Source organism: Lygodium microphyllum, chromosome 24, assembly GCF_053477565.2.
Source record: "Lygodium microphyllum isolate KBCC chromosome 24, Lygodium_microphyllum_v1.1.10, whole genome shotgun sequence".
In the NCBI taxonomy this organism is placed as follows: domain Eukaryota; kingdom Viridiplantae; phylum Streptophyta; class Polypodiopsida; order Schizaeales; family Lygodiaceae; genus Lygodium; species Lygodium microphyllum.
The window spans coordinates 38,331,629-38,351,131 of NC_141158.1; the positions used below are offsets into that span (position 1 = coordinate 38,331,629).

The 19,503-nt window shown below is 38.9% G+C and overlaps 1 protein-coding gene across 1 annotated transcript; it reads left to right on the plus strand.

The window, feature by feature from the left end:
- Positions 1–13,282: 13,282 nt before the first annotated feature.
- LOC148014990 (uncharacterized) lies at positions 13,283–18,211 on the plus strand. The gene is made up of 8 exons (XM_087665533.1): positions 13,283–13,758; positions 15,541–15,621; positions 15,695–15,783; positions 15,916–15,990; positions 16,089–16,150; positions 16,256–16,321; positions 16,403–16,612; positions 17,604–18,211. The coding sequence occupies exons 1-8, from the start codon at positions 13,636–13,638 to the stop codon at positions 17,645–17,647; spliced, it is 750 nt and encodes a 249-aa protein (XP_087521659.1). The 5' UTR covers positions 13,283–13,635; the 3' UTR covers positions 17,648–18,211.
- The last annotated feature ends 1,292 nt before the right edge of the window (positions 18,212–19,503 follow it).

The window sequence follows — 19,503 nt, forward strand, 5'->3', positions numbered from 1 at the left end:
ATAAGGATTTTGAGACCTTGTACACATCATAGTAGATGCTATGCTTTTTGTTGAGTTGGCAATTGGTTTGATGAGTGTTTTGGTAACTCAAGATAAGAGTTTTGATAAAAGACTATCATTTCTTGGAGCCCTTGGTTAATGAAGGTCTGTGTGACTTGGTGTAGCATTCTACTTTACCTTGAGTGCCTCAATTGCTAATGCAATTCAATGACCTGTGCTTATTTTGTGAGTGCTATCTGGTGCACAAATCGGATGTTGTATGAGTGCGTAGTGAACGCCGAAAGGTCCCCAAGAACAAAGAACTCTAGTAAAACTCATAAAGTAAGAAGAAGGTTTTGCACGACATGAAGCAAAAAGACAAATTGGGTACAATCTCCCCCCACGCCTTTGTGTGAGCGCTCCACAAGGCATGTACTTATAAATTTATTAATCTCCAAGCTCAAAAATAGCCCAATTTACAATTAGCATGCTTTAAGTTTTGTGTTTGATTTTGCCCAAATAAAGAAATAAAGTGGTTGGGCATCCAAAAAGTCAAGCTCTGCTCAAGTACAATGTCCAGTAATGGAATATTTAAACCGAGCGCCTACGTGCATACAAAATAATAAATGTTTGTCAAGTGCTTCAATAAATAAGCGTGCCTAAATAAATATTAGTGCCACGACTTTAATGATAAGATGCACACCCATCAAAAATGATAATTCAGTAATTTGAATACATGCCATCACCCAGTGCTTCCCAATGCCACCGCTGCCTGCTCTACACATCAACTGAAGCATTCACAATTGTTAGAAAATAATAAAATTAAATCGACAAAAGTGAATATCTAGTAGTCTTCAACTACAAAGTAAACAAATAGGTTGGAACTCTGTCCTAACCTTAATTTAATACGAGTGCACTCTAAACTCATAAACGTCCATTAATTTAAATATGTATTTTGTGGAATCACCCACGTGCACATTAAATTAATTTGACACCCGAAAATGATAGGCATCCCAGTCAACTTCTCGCACAAGGAATCCACCTTGTGTACAAGGCCCGACAAATAAATATAGTTTTACAGAATCCACCGTGGAATAGGACTCATGGCATCATACCCCCGGGGTGGGATAGCAATTGTCCTTAATTGCTATTAGCTCAATGTGGAGCGAGCAGTGAGGGGTAAGCACTTAGGTCGCGTGCGTACATCCATTGGGCCTCTTCAACAGTATGATTTTTAAATTTGACCAAATATCTAGAATATCTATGGCCAGTTCTAGTGGTCATTAAGTCAGTATCTAGAATAGTTTCAGGTTCAAGGATTTCAGTTTCTTCTTCTAACAAAGGAGGGTTTTCATAGATAGGGTGGACATGTAATTGGCCTCTAAAAGGTCGTAACAAACTGATATGAAAAGTATTATGGAGCTTCCAGTGTGGGGATAGTTCTAGTTTAAATGCATTGTCATTGATTTTGTGAATGATTTTGAAAAGTTCATAAAATCTAGGGGTTGACTTAACAACAGGGTGTTTCTCAGCACTTTGCAATCTTCTCTTTTCAATACGTAACCAAACATAAGCATCAACTTTGAAACTCATGGCTTTTCTTTTATTATTAGCTTGTTTAGTGTATGATTGCTGGGCTTTCGCAATCATATCTTTAACTTCATCGAAAATAGTAGTATGTATATTAGCAATATCATCGGCAGCTTTAACTTTGTTTAACAATGATGTAACAGGTGTAGACAATCTATGTCCATAAATGATTTCAAAAGGTGCTTCATGTGTAGTCTTTTTCAATAAGACTCTTTTTTTGCCATGATTAATGAATAAAAAATATTGAAATAAAATTTTGGATTGAACCAACTATATTCATAATTTTTCCTTCTATCCTACTTTTTTTTTCTCAAGAATAAGTTCAAGTCGTGAACGAGACGGGTTGAGCTTACCCTTGGATTCTTTCAAAACAAAGATAAGCTCAACACAAGGGCAGAATAGCGAGTATAGCTGTATGTGGTGTATTATTGTATGCAAATTGAAGTAAATGTAAATGTGTATCCCATGTTTGTGGTTTTGAAATTGTGTATGCATGCAAAAAATCTAGAATTGTACTATTAGTAGCTTATGTTTGCCCATTGGTTTCAGGATGAAATGCAGATTAGAAATCAATCTTAGTATCTAAATTAGCAAACAAAGTAGTCCAAAAATTATTGCAAAATCTAGAATCACGATCAGAAATAATAACTTGTGGCAAACCATGGTTAGTAAAAACAATTGTGCAGCTTGAGATGTAGTTAAAGTTTTCTTGCATATGAAAGGAAATATGCTTGTTTGCTAAATTGATCTACTATAGTCCAAATCATGATATGATTAGCTTGTGTGTTGGGCAAACTAGTTATAAAATCCATTAAAATATGTTCCCATGGTCGTTCAGGAATTGGTAAAGGCATTAACAAACCATATTGCTTACCATGATGTCGCTTGACTCTTTGACAAATTAAACACTCAAAAACAAAGTTAAAAACGTCAGATTCCATTTGTGGCTAGTAAAAATCTTCAACCAATATTCTTAAAGTAGAAATAATACCTCTATAGCCTTAATATGGGGGACAATGAATTTCGTACAACACAAATGATCTAAATGGAACAGTGACACACAATCTTTTCTCATCAAACATAAATCCATCAGAATAAGATAAATAATCGATTAGAATCCAATTATTAGCAACTAATTTATTCCAATCAGCTTGAAAACTAAGGTCATGGTCATAGGTATCTTTCATAGGGATAAGGGAATCAAAAGATAAAATGGAAATATTATGGATACTTGGTCTTCTACTCAATGCATTGGCAACAACATTCTCTCTTCTGGGTTGATATTGGATAAGTGGATGAAAACTTTGAATGAAAGCAGCCCATTTAATATAACGGTTAGAAATTTGTGGCTGACTAAGGAGATGTTTGATACTTTGTTGGTTAGTTTTAATCATGAATTCAGATCCCATTAGATAGTGTTTCCATTGATGTAAAGCTTGAACTATAGCTAATAATTCTTTATCATATGTGTAATACTTTAGTTCAGAAGGTTTAAGTTTGCAACTAGAATAGACTATGGGATGTGAGTCTTGCATAAGGATAACTCCTATTCTTGATTTGCTAGCATCAGTGGTGACTACTAGAAAAAATGGTCAATTAAAATCAGGTAATTGCAAAACAGGGGCATGTGTTAAAGCATGTTTCAATAAATCAAAAGAATTTTGCTGATTATCAGACCAATGATATACAACATCTTTCTTTAATAATTTCGTTAAAGGCAATGCAAGCAATGTAAAAATTTTCACAATTTTTCTGTAAAAGCTAGCAAGACCTAAGAAAGAGCGCCGTAACTCATGCACATTTTTAGGGTTTGGCCAATTCAAAATTACTTCTATCTTTTTAGGATAAACTTGAATACCATAAGAAGAAACAATATGTCCTAAGTATTCAATGTGGGTTTGGAAAAACTCTTGTCAGGGTTAGCATATGATTGATTTTCTTTCAACAATTTGAAAACCAAATATAAATGTTCATAATGCTCATTCTCATTCTTACTAAAAACCAATACAACATTAAAGAAAATAATTACACAATGTTGATACTTCAAAAATATTTGATTCATCATACAATTGAATGTAGCTAGTGCATTAGTCAAACCGAAAGGCATAACAAGGAATTCATAATGACCAAACTGAGTTCTAAATGTAGTTTTGAAAATATCGGGTGTATCCAATTATACTTGATGATATCCAATTTTAAGATCTATTTTGCTAAAAATAGTGGCTCCTTGTAGTTTATCCATAAGGCCATCTACCCTAGGGATTGGATATCTATTCTTGACAGTGATCTTGTTTAGGGCATGATAATCAATACACATCCTATAGGTATTATTTTTATTATTCATTAACATGACATGTGCACCAAAAGGAGAACTACTAGGCCTAATAAGTCCTCGGGTTAACAGTTCTTCAACTTGGGCTTGGATTTCTTTCTGTTCAATCTGATTGTGTCTATAAGGTGCTTTACATGGTGGTTGAGAACCTAGGATTAAATCTATTTCTGGTCTTTAGGATGGGTAGGTGATAAACCAGGGGATAAATTAGCAGCAAAACAATCTTTAAATTGTGAAAAAAATTGTGCATGCCTAGGATGCATCTAATTTTTCTTAGCTTCAATTTTATTCGCCCACACTAAGTATGATTTGCTATATTTTCTCAATGCACGTTTAGCGTGTGTATGACTAAGCAATGGAAAATTATCATTGGTGAGCATTCCATGTAATATGATTTGTTTTCCATTAGAATGGATTTTCATTGAATGTGTGGAATAATCTATGTCGGGAGGATTGTGACACCAAGGCATTTATATTTGCGCTCAACATAATCACCAATTTTAATTTCTAAATCATGAACTTGTGTACCATTGTATCTAGTGCCTAAGAATGCAGCCTTTATGCGATAATGAGTTGGAACAGTAGGTAAGTTCAATTGTTTGACCAACTTTGTAGAAATAAAATCATGTGTGCTCCCATCATCATGCAAAACAATCTTTTCGTGACCATGCACAATACATTTCATTGTTAATAATGAATGAGGATTTGGCATACTTGGTAAAGTATCTAAAGTATCACTGATATCATCATCGTCTTCAGTAAAATCTAGCATAGCTTCATGGTCTTCATCTTCAATCGCTCCCAAGTAATTGATTTGAATAGTTGGCTTATTAGATTGACAATTCACCGCTAGGTGTCCAGGTTATTGACACTTGTAGTAAACTATAGACTTTGCTTTGGTAACATTATTGGTAAGGGTTGGAAATTTGGGTATGTTTGGATTTGGTTGAAGATATGGCTTGGGATTTGAATTTGTGTTTGATGGTAAAGGAGGAGGTCATGTCCAGGGTTTACAGAAAAAAGAAGGAACAAATAAAGCGATTTTGATTGAATCTTCGAAACTTGTTAGAATTGAATTGCTATGTACCGAAGTTACCGTTAGTTGGAAATTGTTGTGATTACTTTTCTCGTCCACCAATTTTATCTTCAGCATCATGGGCCAAAGAAATTGCATCTTCCAAAGTCTTTGGCTTGAACATGTTCACTTCTGCGTAGAAGTGACCAAGCAAACCGGACATATACTTGCGCTTGTGGATCGCCTCAAGAACATCTTCAAGCATTTGAAGTTGCAATAATGCACTCTAAAAACGCTCAATGTATTGCGGTATGGATTAACGATCTCTTTGTTGTAGAAGATCCCACTGTTTGATTGCTTTTTCGTGGAATTGAGGTGGAAGAAAATTCTGCAAAAATTTATTTTGAAAGGCCTCCCAAGTAGTAGGATAATCAATACTCTTGCGGACAACAGTCCACCATAACGATACTCTATCCATTAGATGGTTAGTGACGCATTTGAGTTTATCTTTTTCAGCATATTGCATTTCATGCAAATAATCATCAAATTGACTGATAAAAGCGAGAACAGTTTTTCCATCAGGTTGCCCATTAAAAGTACAGAATTTAAAATTTCTTTTACTTATCTTGGCTTCTTTCCTGAGAGACTGTGCTTCGAGTGTTGCGTCAATCGTACGTCGAATAACATCTTCGGTAACATCTTTGGGTTGCACTCCATGTTGATTAGCAGTGGATCGTTGAAGTGTAGCCAGTTGTGCCTACAAAGTTTGATGTGCTCTTCACTCTTGTTGAAGTTGCATCGTAATTAGGTCGAATTTGTGCTCCATGGTTGGTTTCGGTAAATCACCTTCCGTGTCACTAAATTGATTGCTTATTATGCATTCTCTATTTAATAAATTCATGTCAATAATTTAATGACTCGCTTTTCTTTAAGTGTTGATGATGATCTAGCATGGCCATGAGACTATTTAAAGACCAGTATTCCTAGTGCATCAGTTAATGGGGTGATCAGAGTACTATGACGGGGATATCTGGTACAGGTAGTACAAGTTATGAAGGGGAAAAAAAGTGACTGCCAAGTGTAAGAGTGTACACAAGAACCAAGGAGTTACACATAAATGAAGATGGATTGAGTTTTAAGAGGAGAAAGTGTATTAGCATTGTGTATATGTATTTATGTGTGCATCCAAGGATGCCCGAAAATGTTTACTTGTGTGTAATGAGCATTGCATTCATTTGGGGTCATCTAGAAGTGAGGACGTGATCCTCTGGAAGTGAGGAGAGGAGCGATTTTCTCTTTCTAAGGTCTAAAATGACACAAGCTTTTGTGTGGAATTCAATCTTAAGGTTGAGGCCCAATGCAATCTAATGAACTCTCCTTATCTATGACTCAAGGTAGTTGCATGGACAACAAGTTAAGAGTACAGTTTAAAAAGTTATTTTTTTGAAAATCTATTTTTTAAATATCTCACAATAGAAAAACGATCTCTAAAAATGGGTTGCGAGGGTTATCAGAAACAACAAGATCTACAACTTTCGTATTGGACGTTTTTTCATCCAAACAAGGCACAAAGAGATATCTCGAAATTAGTGCTGCAAAGTGGAACAACCACATCTTGCATGAAGATCAACTCAACTCTCTCTCCAAGGAGAGAAGCTCTTGAAAGCCTATAAAAGAGAAGGCTCTCCTTGGGTGCAAGGGGGAGGTGAAGGAAGCATCACTTTGCATCTATCCAAAAGGAGAAGAGAAGGTGCAAGTGTTGCGGAAGCCCTGTTGAAATCAAGTGCTGCGGAAGCTCTGCTGAAATCAAGTTCTAAGAGGAGAATAGAAGGTGCAAGTGCTGCGGAAGCTATGTCGAAATCAAGTTCTAAGAGGAGAAGAGAAGGTGCAAGGGCTGCGAAAGGTTTGCTGAAATCAAGCACCAAGAGGAGAGCCCTACACATATTGTGTAGGAGAGAAGGAGACTCAAGAAGGATCAAAAGGTGCCAACTTCCAAGTTGTGCAAGTGTTAGCCGGTTGTATACCGTGCAAGGAACCGTGATCTTGTTTCCAAGATCTACAAGTAAGAACTCGCTTATGTGTAATGGAGGAGCTTGCTCCTTGTCAATAATATAACTCCACAAGGGGGGGAGACTGGCCCATCTTCCAGTCCCTAGTGTGTTGCCAATTTCTCTACCTCTCTCTCTACATCTTTATTTTCTCTCATCTATTCTCCCTCTATGCCAACATAATATTTGCCATATATATTTTAAGTAAATAATAAAGTCGAGCATGTATCTCGGATTTTATAACATTCGGCCATAAAATCTTCCATGTTTTGATTGGACATCTTGCAAAATCTCAAACAACCTCACATACTCAAAATCTCGTTAGAGGGATGAGCGTAGCTCAAATTTGGGTTTACAATGCTTCCTTTTTAAAATAAAAAATTATGCCTTTTTGCGATCTTGCTTCTTTTGTGGGTACAGTAATTGATGACGGTCTTCTTCCAAGCGAATACGTCTTTCATATAGTCTACGTGTGATAGTCTGCTTGCCAAAAATCGACTTTGTCAAGGTGCAGGTGCGAACAGGGGCTTGTTGAAGCTTGAAGGTCGGTTTGAGAGTATGGCAATAGGAACAACTGCTATGTAGGAGATTTAGAGAGTGAAATCTTTAAGCTTTAGTAAAGCTTAGCTTTAAGCTTTTGAATAAAAATCTTAACAAATCGTCAAGTCAATGTCCAGGATGGCGGCATGTCATAGATGACGTCGACATCAATTAGTACGTGCTGCCACCGCTAATGATTGAATTCTAGAGCTTAAGCTTTAAGCTTAAACAATAAGCTTAGTAATTGATATTAAACTTAGCAATTTATGTCTAAGAGTGAGGGGAAAAAAAAGTCTTTATAAAGAAGCTTCCCGAGTGGTTCTCCGCCTCTCCTGGGAGTGGTCCTTCGTGATCTGACAACACAGCAAGGGGTTCTTCACCGCCAGGAACATGCTGGTATTGACAGTTCGTTGCGAGACTGCTTGTAGAGCCTGTTGGTTCTAGAAGCTTCGCCTTCGCACGAGATGGTAAGCGATTGGAAGCCCTTGATCTTAGCTTCGCTCTGATACCACTAGTGCGCAAATTGAATGCTGTATGCGTGCGTAGTAAATACCGAAAGGTCCCCAATAACAAAGAACTCTACTAAAACTCATAAAGTAAGAAGAAGGTTTTGCACGACATGAAGCAAAAAGACAAATTGGGTACAATCTCCCCCCATGCCTTTGTGTGACCGCTCCACAAGGCATGTATTTATAAATTTATTAATCTCCAAGCTAAAAAATAGCCCAATTTAGAATTAGCATGCTTTGGCTTTTGTGTTTGCTTTTGCCCAAATAAAGAATAAAACGGTCGGGCATCCAAAAAGTCGAGATGTGTCCACATACAATGTACAATAATAAAATATTTAAATCAAGCACCTATGTGCATACAAAATAATAAATGTTTGTTAAGCGCTTCAATAAATAAGCGCGCCTAAATAAATATTAGCACCACGCCTTTAATGATAAGGCACATGCCCATCAAAAATGATAATTCTTCTAAGTAATTTGAATACATGCCATCGTCCGGTGCTTCCCAATGCCACTATTGCCTGCTCTACACATCAAAACTGAAGCATTCACAAATGTTAGAAAATAATAAAATTAAACCAACAAAAGTGAATACCTAGCAATCTTCAGCTACAAAATAAATAAATAGGTTAGAACTGTGTCCTAACCTTAATTTAATATGAGTGAACTCTAAACTCATAAACATCCATTAATTTAAATATGTATTTTGTGGAATCACCCACGTGCACATTAAATTAATCTGATGCCTGAAAAGGACATGCGTCCCCGTCAACTTCTCGCACAAGGAATCCACCTTGTATGCGAGGCCCAACAAATAAATATAGTTTTACAAAATCCACTGTGGAATAAAAACCTCACGAAATCCATTGTGGTCTCATAGAATCCACCGTGGAATATGCCTCCTGGCATCACTACCACACTTGAGGTAGATTTGGGTTACACAAAGTCCCCTAGTGCAATAGCAAGGCACTATCTAGCTATAGGAGATGTGTACATTGACATTGCATGGATTAGAGTCAATATGATACAAGGATGATGTAATGATGACAATAGGGATAGTGGGATTGAGGTGGTGGTGAGTTCCTAAGGGTGCTGATGTTGGTTGGGTGGCATACAACATCAATGATCTATGTGTCAATAGAGGTGAATGAAAGAATGATTGTATTGGTGAGGATGATATAGGTAATGAAGGGTGGGGTGGCTTGCTTTTTTTGTGTTTATTATATTTGTTTTAGAATTTGCCTTCTAATGCTTTTGTTTTTTCCTTTTATTGCTTTTTGACCTACTTGAGGTGGGATGCACGATGGTGTGTGGCTAGGGTAGGAGGATGATGTGGATGGCCTTTTTCTTTTTGCTTTTACCACTTGAGGCACTTTTTGTCTTCACCAACTCCAAGTACTTGTGATCAAGGTAGATGTCATCTTGTAGTGCTTGGGGTGTTGGAAAACATGTAGCAACACTCATAATGGTGATAAGCCATAGGTGGTAGTGTGTATGCTCAATGCAACAATGATATACAAGCTTGAGATTATGATGTAGGCAATGAGCACTTAAGGTGATGATCTAGTAGTGTCCTTCAAGGTTTGAACTTAAGCAAGTTGCTACGATTCAATTGCAGGTTGGTGTGGTTGGGGAGCCTCCCTAGGCAATTGTGAGTTGGCTCCCAATGTATCAATAGCCAACCATTTGATGATACTACTACTTGAGGAGGGGAGCTTCCTGGAGCTCATGGTGATCTCAAAGGGCTTGAGGTAATGAGTTTCACACAGCTCAAGGTCATAGTAACACATTAAGGTGGAAAAGGTGGGGGCTCAAGGTAACACTATTGTAGTTAGGTAGATAGGGTGATTCTACTCAAGAAGAGCAAGAAGCAATGGGGGCTAAGTTAGTGTCCAAAAACTCAAGGTAATTAGCTCAAAAGAGATCGAGGCAATTAACTCCAAAAAAGAGCTCGATGAGGTGGTAGATACAATACCTCAAGGAGAGGGTTGATGTGGCAACCCACAGTATGAGCTTTTAAGCTTAAGGTGGTGGACCTTTGCTTACAACTCAATGTGGCAAGTTTGGAGTTCAAGGCCATGCACCTCGTTACACTCAAGGAGGGTGTGAGCTTAAAGCTCAATGTAGTGTAGGTAGCTCTCAAGGCAACTATTGTGCTCATGGTGATGAGTTATCAAGCTCAAGGTGGCTTATCTCACAAGCACTTGAGGGGGGTGACAATGTCGTGAATCAAGGTAGGGTAATTCAAAAGATCTAGAAGAGGTGAGCTTTTCGAGCTTTAGATGGTTGTTTCCTTAGCTCAAGGCTATGTGCCCCTTACCAACAATGAAAACAAAGGGCCAACCTTAGACCTAGATGGATTCATGCACTCTCAATTTGCTAATTTTTCACAACCTCTTGCACTATGAGTATTCATGCTTAGCCTTTCTATTTTTCCTAGCATGATCGTGGATTCCAATCTACGGTCTAGCTTGGCTATTGAAACATAGATAGGACAAGAGAACTCACCAAGTTATAGTTTAGAAGAATTCAATGAGCTCCCAATCTCCATTGATTTTGATGCTGTGAATCTCCAAGCTTCACACTTTGCAATTCTATGAGCTCACATGCAAGAAAGCCAACCCTTCATTTGTGTCCTTCGAGCCAAATGTGAGCAAGCTATCACACACACACACACACACACACACACACACACACACACACACACACACACACACAACACACACACACACACACACACACACACACACACACACACACACACACACACACACACACACACACACACACACACACACACACACACACACACACACACACACACACACACACACACACACACACACACACACACACACACACACACACACACACACACACACACACACACAAGCTGTGGGCTGAAAGAAAGAAAGGCTCAAATGATTCACAACTAGTGAAATGAAACATTTAATTAATCTTTCACCTTAAGTGTGGGTAGACTCATTTATACACGGGTAGGGCCATTTTAACTATTGGGCAACTACAAATCAATCTCTTTTTTACATGCAACCATAGGGTTATTTACCCATTTGCCATGTCTAATTTAATTAAGGCTGTCTCACTTTGTTGTGGTGCTTTTATGTGCACATAGTTTTTAATTACAAGTTGCATGGGAGTGAGCCCAATGCTCAATAAAGACTTTACAATAAATAACTGGAGATCATAGACATTAGTTTGATTGCCCATATGGTCCTAGAGCGCTTGATGCCTTTAAGATTATTTGGATTTTTGTGACTTAGAACACTTTTTTAACCTTGAAATTCTTGGCTGCATCCTTCTCGATGTTTTGGTCCCTATTACACATTTGCTTTTGAGGTTTGTATTTTATCCCACTGCTTTTCATTTTTGCTTTTGGTAGTTGACCTTAGTAGGGTTAAAAATTGCTTCATCTAACATTGCTCACCTACAATCCTAGACTTGAGGCATGATTGTTTCTCCTCGTCTCCTCCTCCTAAACTCCCACCTTGCTTTTGTATACATTACTCCCTAGACTCATCCATAAGGCTAGCCTACAAGAACACCTCAATGCTCATAGAATAGCATTTTATGGGCCCTAAGGTGGATAATGAGTTTGGCTTGCATTCTCTTGTGTTTTCTAATTGCATGGACTATTTCATTTGCTAGCACTTACCACACAAGCAAGAAGGCAATAGGTGGATATTTGTTGATTGGCCAATGAATTTGAATCTAGTGAAAGATCTAAGCTCTGTATTTTATGTGCTATATATCTAACGTTGCCTTTAGATAGAACCCCCAAAACTTTAGTCCCTCTCTTGTCTACCCACAATGCTAATTCTTTAAACCAAAGCTTTTATGGCTTATTTGATGGATATCAAAATGTATGCATGGGTTCTTCTATTTAGCATAGGCTTGCAGGGTACATTAGTTTTACTTGCACACTTATACACATACTACAAAGTGAGCTCAATGCTTGGATTTACAACAAACATTGACCATGTGCTTGAGTTTTCCAAATTACCTCTAAAATGCTGTGGATTAGTCACAATACTTAAACATATTAATATAGATATGATTCAAGAGACATTGGAGCCTTAAATGTCTTTGCAATTTATTCTCATATATTTTTTACTCTTGCCTTGGTCTCATGTTGTTATTTCTCACTATTGACCATCACTTACCATATTTTACCAAATATTGCATTTGGCATGTACCATGTTTCATATAGCCTCTACAAATAGTGTTTTAGTAACTCATGGTGCACTTGATAGCTTATTTAACATTCTAGTTTAAAAAACGTTTGTATCTGACACTTTTTATTAGGTTAAATGTTGGATAATATAAGGGTAAAAGAAATTGAATTAAACAACCAATTATTTATGGTTAATGTCAACCACAATGATTATTGGGAAAAGAGTGACCTTCATGTTTGTAGTGAAAGTGTTTAGTCCTCTACCATGTAGCCGAAGAAAAGACCCTACTTGGATGGATACACTACTAGTGTGATGCCTACAAAGAGCTAGGTCAACAATACCTTTCAGGTACTTCTCGAACTAGATGCATGATTGGAGCCTTAGTTAGGACCAGTAAAATCATGAGAGTGATGAAGAAGGAGAGGAGGTGTTAGATCATGACAAAGAGGTGTGGATAAAGAGTCCCATTTAGGGATAATGGCATGTAGGGTAGTGTGATGCCTACAAAGACCTAGGTCAACAATACCTTTCAGGTACTTCTCAAACTAGATGTATGATTGAAGCCTTAGTTAGGACCAGCAAAATCATGAGAGTGATGAAGAAGGAGAGGAGGTGTTAGATCATGACAAAGAGGTGTGGATAAAAAGTCCCATTTAGGGATAATGGCATGTAGTGAACCCTGGATCTATATAAAGCACTACACCATCTCATGCATCAAGTGACTAGAACTAGGCTTTTTCAGTTCATTGATTACTAGGCGCTCCGTGCCTAGACTCAGCTTGGTGCTTCGCATCGGGGCGGGTGCAATTTTTGTGGGCGGGGACGGGTGTTGGACACGTTATGGCACCCGCCCCTGCGTTCTCTTTTTTTTTTTTTTGGGGGAGGTGGGGGCTGCCACGTGGCACCCGTCCCCCACCTCTCCTTAACTAATAGTAAAGATTAGTGACTTTGCTCTCGACTCTCATGTAGATGTGCCTCTACTGGGCAAAGAAATATGCCCCAAGTCACACATACAAAGAGACTCTCTCGTGTTCTCTCGATTATTGTTAGGACATGCAAATGCAACGTAGCCAATATTGCGTTAAACCCTTAGGGTAGAACTTGCGAGCCGACTTTCCTTTCTTTTCCCTCGCCCCTTCAGATTGATCTTCCTCCCTCCCTCCTCTCTCTCTCTCTCTCTCTCTCTCTCCCCCCCAGAGAAGAAGAATCAACCACCTCAACAAACCAAGCGCAAAACATAAGAAAGCCCTCTTCTTCTCCTTCCTCCTCCTCCTCCTCCTCCCTTTCTTCTCTTCTTCTTCTTCGGCTGCTTCGCCTTCTTGGCCAGTAGACGCAGGAGGCAGCGGCAGGAACAGCAGCACAGACCACAACAACTAGGCAACAGACGAACAAGAAGAGGCGGAGCATTCATTCCAGCCCCAAGGACGCCATGGAGCGGTATCAGCGCGTCAGTAAGCCGAGGCCGGAGGCTGCCATCAAAGAGAACGAGGTCCGCATCACCACGCAGGGCCTGATGCGCAGCTACATCTCCTATGCGAGCAGCCTGCTCCAGGTACATGCGCCTTATTCTCTTTTTCCCGCTCTGTCTGTTGCTTTGCTCAAGGCACATTTGATTTGCCACGCTTTCGTGACCTAAAACGAACTTTTCCTACGGAGCTTGATGGCTCATGTGTGTCCTTGCGACCCCTGCCTCTGGCCATTTCCTAACGCCACTGTGGCTTTGTATTCTCTGCGAAATTACTGATAACGTACAGACATCATTTCTTGCCATGGTGTGGCTCTTTTTCTCTACAAAGTGTTGTGGCAGTAATTTTTGGTGCAGATATTAGTGCTCTCATGGACAGGGCAGACTGGCATGGCCTCAGGATTAATAAGCTCAGCCTTGGACCGTCTATGCAAGTGCATGAGCAAAGTTTTATCAGTCTTTCTGGTTCCCCTTGTTAGTATTTATGGCTGCTTTATTATCATTGAAAGCAATGTGTGAGCTCACGAGTGTGTAATTCTTTGCCACCAGGCATGTTCTTTCAACTGATTAATGCAGTCTGCATTGCTTTATGTGCTCATTAATAGAATATTTGTGACCATGTTTTATTTTTTTAGTGGAATTTACAGAGTTTGCCTTCTTTACTTGTCTGCTCTCTGGTGTCATTTCTGCCTGAATAACAAGACATATACCAGAGACAGCACTCTTGGGCTTACTCTAAGGTGTTAGGTACAGTCATCAGAATTTGAACTCTTCCTTTGAGTAACGAGAAACTATGTTTTGTTGTCACCTTGACTGTTCAACACCTGTGTTACTTTACTCGGTGAATTTTACACTTGCTTTTACTGACCTTTCTTATCTGGAGATTTGCCCCCCAATTTCTTGCAGCTTCCTTTTTGCCAGTTATCTCCTTCCCGTGAATGAGTTTTTTGGTGGGTATGACAACTCAAACGGCAAGAGTAGCTGTGGTGTAATAACCCCCTTGTTGTGGGATTGGTCCTCTCTCTTCCTGTGTCTTTCTCTACCCTCAATATCTCCTCCCTTTAGTGGTGCTTGGAATGTTTGCTATTGTCAGTTGCTAAAATGGCTGTGAAGCTCCATATGTCATAGGATATCTCTGGCCTTTAGTGGTTCTCTGGCTACTCTTGGCTTGTTCAAACTCTTGAAAAGCATCTTCTCACATGGGAAATACCTTAAGTTTTTCAACTTTCTTGTCTTTTTCCCTTCGAATTAGAGTCATTGTGAAGTGCTCGAGCATTTTACTGAAATGTCATACAGAAGTTCCTGGCTGAAACACCTGAAATCTGGTAGTTCTAAGAATTTCCATATCCTTGTAGCCATGTCATGTGCCATTTTCAGTTGGCACCTATCCAAGAATGAAACATTTCAGCTCTGGAATCCATGGCGTGCTCTTGGGTTAAATAGAAACTACTGTGTACGATGTGAGTGGGAAAAGCGATCCTTACCTTTTTGACATTTGCATGGATAGCTTTCGTAGCTATAATACAGGCTAGGAGTTCAGAAGCTAATGTTGATCACTTTTTTTCAGGATTTCTATGAGTTGATCACACTAAGGTTTGTGATGTGTCCAAAAGTATACCCACACGCAGATACCCTTATGTGTCCAAGCACAACTATTTCCCTTGCCTGATTGAAGCATACTTTTGCATGCGTTTTAGAGCCAATTATCCTTCAAAGAAAAGATGACAGTTTCAAATGCATTTATGCCCTATGTTCATACTTTTGCTTTTTGAGTTTGGACTCACACATTTAGATAGCTATTTTCAGGATAGAAGATTTTCTGAGATTGCTTTTTGAGTTTGGACTCACAATTTAGATAGCTATTTGCAGGATAGAAGATTTTCTGAGATTGTACTCAAGGCAATGGGTCGAGCAATAAATAAGACAGTGATGGTGGCAGAAATATTGAAGGTCAGTTATACTGGTTCCTAACTAGTCTCTTGAGTTGTTTAAGAGACACTGTTTGAAATAATCTGTTTTTCAGCGGAGAATTGAAGGCTTGCATCAAAATGTTGCCATAAGTTCAACAGACATTACAGATGTTTGGGAACCTCTTGAAGAAGGCCTTGTGCCGTAAGTAACTTCTCTTTTGATTTAATTGAAGTGTTAGTATGTGATATGAGTAAATGTCAGGGACATGCCATGCTCTATTTATCATGTATTAGTAGGTTTAGTGATATTCATTCTTTGTGGTTTATCTTGCAGTCTTGAGATGACACGGCATGTCTCAATGATTACAATTACCTTGTCCAAGAAGGAACTTGATGTATCTTCTAGCGGGTAAGCTCTAATCCTTTTCTCCTGCTGGAAGAGAAGTTGCTGCCTTGCAGCATAATGTAACCAGCATGTTCATTGTTTGTCCATGGTTTTGGCTGTAGGTACCAGGCACCTGCTGTGGTCAAACGCATACAACCTCTCAGGGAGTCCAATTATGATGAAGGTGTGTGTGGTGAACCGCGCTGCAACCTTGGTATAATGTAAGTCTTACTGGTTGAGTCTGCCTAATTTCTCGCTTCTAATATGATTGTAATTTGTGGGATGGTAGGTGGAGCTCGTGGAAGAGGTCGTGGCATGGGCCTTGGCCGTGGGCAAGTGCAAGGCAGAGGGAGAGGTATGTTCAACATATTTCTAGGCATCTTAGAGTTGAGTTTATACAATCGGAATCTTATGTTTACATTTTCTCTTCAAAAAGGCAACATGCCCGTGGGGGGAGGCTACTATAATTCTGGGGATGAGAACTGGAATCGTGGAAGGGGTCGAAATGGTGGTGGAAGAGCTCGAGGGTATCGTGGAGGTGGAAGAGGATTCAACACCGGAGGATACAATGGTTATCAACAGACAGAACCCAACAGATACAATGATGGTGGTTATGGTGACAGAGATATGGGCTTTCGTGGAAGAGGTACCGTCATACCCAAGCATGATTCCACACCTCTTGATTGTGAATTATGTGATTTTTCCTTCCTTAAAATTAATGCTCTGATACTCAGTTTTTATCTACAAGGTTCAATGCTATAAATGAATGTTTAACATGTTCAGCTCTCATAAGTTGGAGATAAAATACTTGTTTATGAGAGTGCATATGATACTGAGCTTGATTTTCAAAGTTCTCTTTCCCTTGTAACAAATTGCTTTTAAGTGGGACTCGTTTTTGATCTCGCTTTCTATACGGAGTTTAGATTTTCTCTTAAGCTCTCTCTCTCTTCCCCCCCCCCCCCCCCCCACCAAAACATACTCTTTTAGTAGGGTAATTCTAGTTCAGCTGAGACCAGCATTTGTTTGAGCAGGCAGCTGCCTTTGTGTGAATGAGTGAATAGCATGCCTTGTTAAGGGCTGACTGGGATAATAAAACTTCTTGCATCAACAATTAGTTCCACAGGAGGATACAGGATCCCATGATTTGATGTGGCCTGCCCGAGTCATACTTTCATCCATCAGCAGGGTACTATCTATTAACAATGTGCAATGATTGATAAGAAATGGTCGAATAATGGTCTAGTTTATCCTTAGAATCAGGCAGGCAATGATAGTACCCCTAAAGTGTTTCTAATACAGCCCCTTGCTTAGTTTAGTCCTTGTTATAGCCTTTTGTGCATCAACAATTAGTTCCACAGGAGGATACAGGAGCCCATGATTTGATGTGGCCTGCCCGAGTCATACTTTCATCCATCAGCAGGGTACTGTATATTAACAATGTGCAATGGTTGATAAGAAATGGTCGAATAATGGTCTAGTTTATCCTTAGAATCAGGCAGGCAATGATAGTTTAGTCCTTGTTATAGCTTTTTGTGCATAATCAAGGCACATACTGAACAAGACATGCATTGCTACTTGTGTTTCAGTTCAATTGATTTCATTTGACTGACTAATATAAGTTGATACTGATTTTGTAGGACGGGGTTGGCGCGGAGGAAGAGGGAGGGGCAGAGGTGCTTAAATGCCCTATTTTGAAGAAGTAATCTGAGGTAGCTTGGTGGTGAATCCAAACTGCTGTTGGCCAAGGCTGCACTAATGGTAGCAGTCATTATAGTACAGTAAAAGTTTTGTTGCCGAACTTCAGTGTGCAGTTCTGGTTTTGAGCATCCAGTGTTGTATCTCTTCTAGTTTCTTTCAGTCATCTGTCAGCAGTCTGAGATCTTGCTGAGTTAAAAAGATGGTGTGAATACTCCATGGCACCTGGACATTATCAGTTGGAGAGTCACTCTTATACATTTGCAAGTGTCTGGTCTAATGCTATGGATATTAGATGACAGTTTTTACCCGTTTCTTTCCAGCCCTGTCGTCTGTCCTTTGATCGTTGTAGCCCTTTTCCAGTTGTACTTGCTCAATAAAATCCTATGGCAGTTTTGACTTGCATTATCAAAGGATAAAAGGTTTTGACAATAGCTTTATGGCAGGTGTAAGTGTACATGGCCACAACAGTTTGATGCTTTGATACATACTTTTTTGGGTATCAGGTACTCTGCTAACGTGTTGGGGTGTACCTCGTGAAGCTTTTAATACATTAGTAAGGTGTTCCTTTTATAGATTTAAGGTCTTGTGCAGTTAACTGGGTATATTGTACAAGCATATTATACATTAAAAGTCGATTGTTGTAATGAATCATAAACTGACTATTTGTCTCTGGTCTAGCCACTGTAGTGAATTAGCAGCTTGCAGGCTCTATGATGTCTATAATACTTCTTGGTAAATAGAAAACAGTCTGAAAGAGGCTGAATATCAAGCTAGCTAGTAGGTTTTTAGAAGCTGTTATTAGAAGTACATGCCACGTTTCACATTGTCTTAAAGCAAGGTGGTCCTATTATTGTTCTGCTTGATTTAGGATGAAATCAACAGCTGAAGGCTGATATTCTTGAGATGTTGATATGCTGACGCTGATGCTGATGCCTGTGAGTACAATTTGTTACTAGTAGCAAGCCAGATTCTATGTAACATCACAGTAGTGGAAAACATGAAGTTTGTACAAGAGGAGATTTGCTGAAGTTTGACAGGTCAATGTAAAGGTTAAAAAAGCCTGCTGGCTAGATGAAATGTGTTGCGGTCCAACTGGAATGTCGTTGATGAGCTGGGGATCCCACGATATTGTGATTAATTTAGATGCCTATCTCCACCAGTTAGTCAATAATGAGTTGCCGTCTGGAAAATCAATGCTAAATAGTCAAAGTGCATCTTCATTACCAGACCAGTGTCATGCAGTGAATCAGGTCTCTAACATGTTATTCATGAGTAATAGACCTAAAAGTTAAATATAGTACCATCATTCACTAGCTAAAAGCCTAGCAAATATAGTACTAATTTTAACTGTCAGTACATCACTTGTACCTGCTACATTGGAACGAAACCTGATATCCAACCTATCCCCTCGTGAAATTTATGGGTTTACATACTTGTTGCAAAATGTGGTTTCAGCTTCCGAACTCCAAGCAAGGCCATATGTACAGGTTTCACTGAGAACGTCATATACAGTAGTACTATGTATATGTCTATGCTATGGCAGATACTTTGCACATAACAGTTCGATTTAAAATCATATTCAAGGAATTATTCAATTCCATTATCAACTGCAATTCAATTAAAAAATCATGCTAGTGACAAGTTAGCAAGGAGAATCTGGTGGCTTTGGGTAGATCATTGCCAAGGCAACTTTGAAAGTAATCAGAGGCTAACAAGTTTGCATTTCTTTCTTGTGGTACATACCTATAAAGTTAACACATTGCATTGTTAAGGCCTTTCCAGTTTTTGCTGATTGATTTAAAAATGCATTGTGTAAATTTTAACTCTACCCTCACCGAC

Coding starts and splice junctions, on each gene's coding strand:
- LOC148014990 (XM_087665533.1), top strand. CDS start 13,636: ATGGAGCGGTATCAGCGCGTCAGTAAGCCGAGGCCGGAGGCTGCCATC. Junction 15,991..16,088: donor CTTGATGTATCTTCTAGCGG/GTAAGCTCTAAT, acceptor TTTTGGCTGTAG/GTACCAGGCACCTGCTGTGG. Junction 16,613..17,603: donor TATGGGCTTTCGTGGAAGAG/GTACCGTCATAC, acceptor CTGATTTTGTAG/GACGGGGTTGGCGCGGAGGA.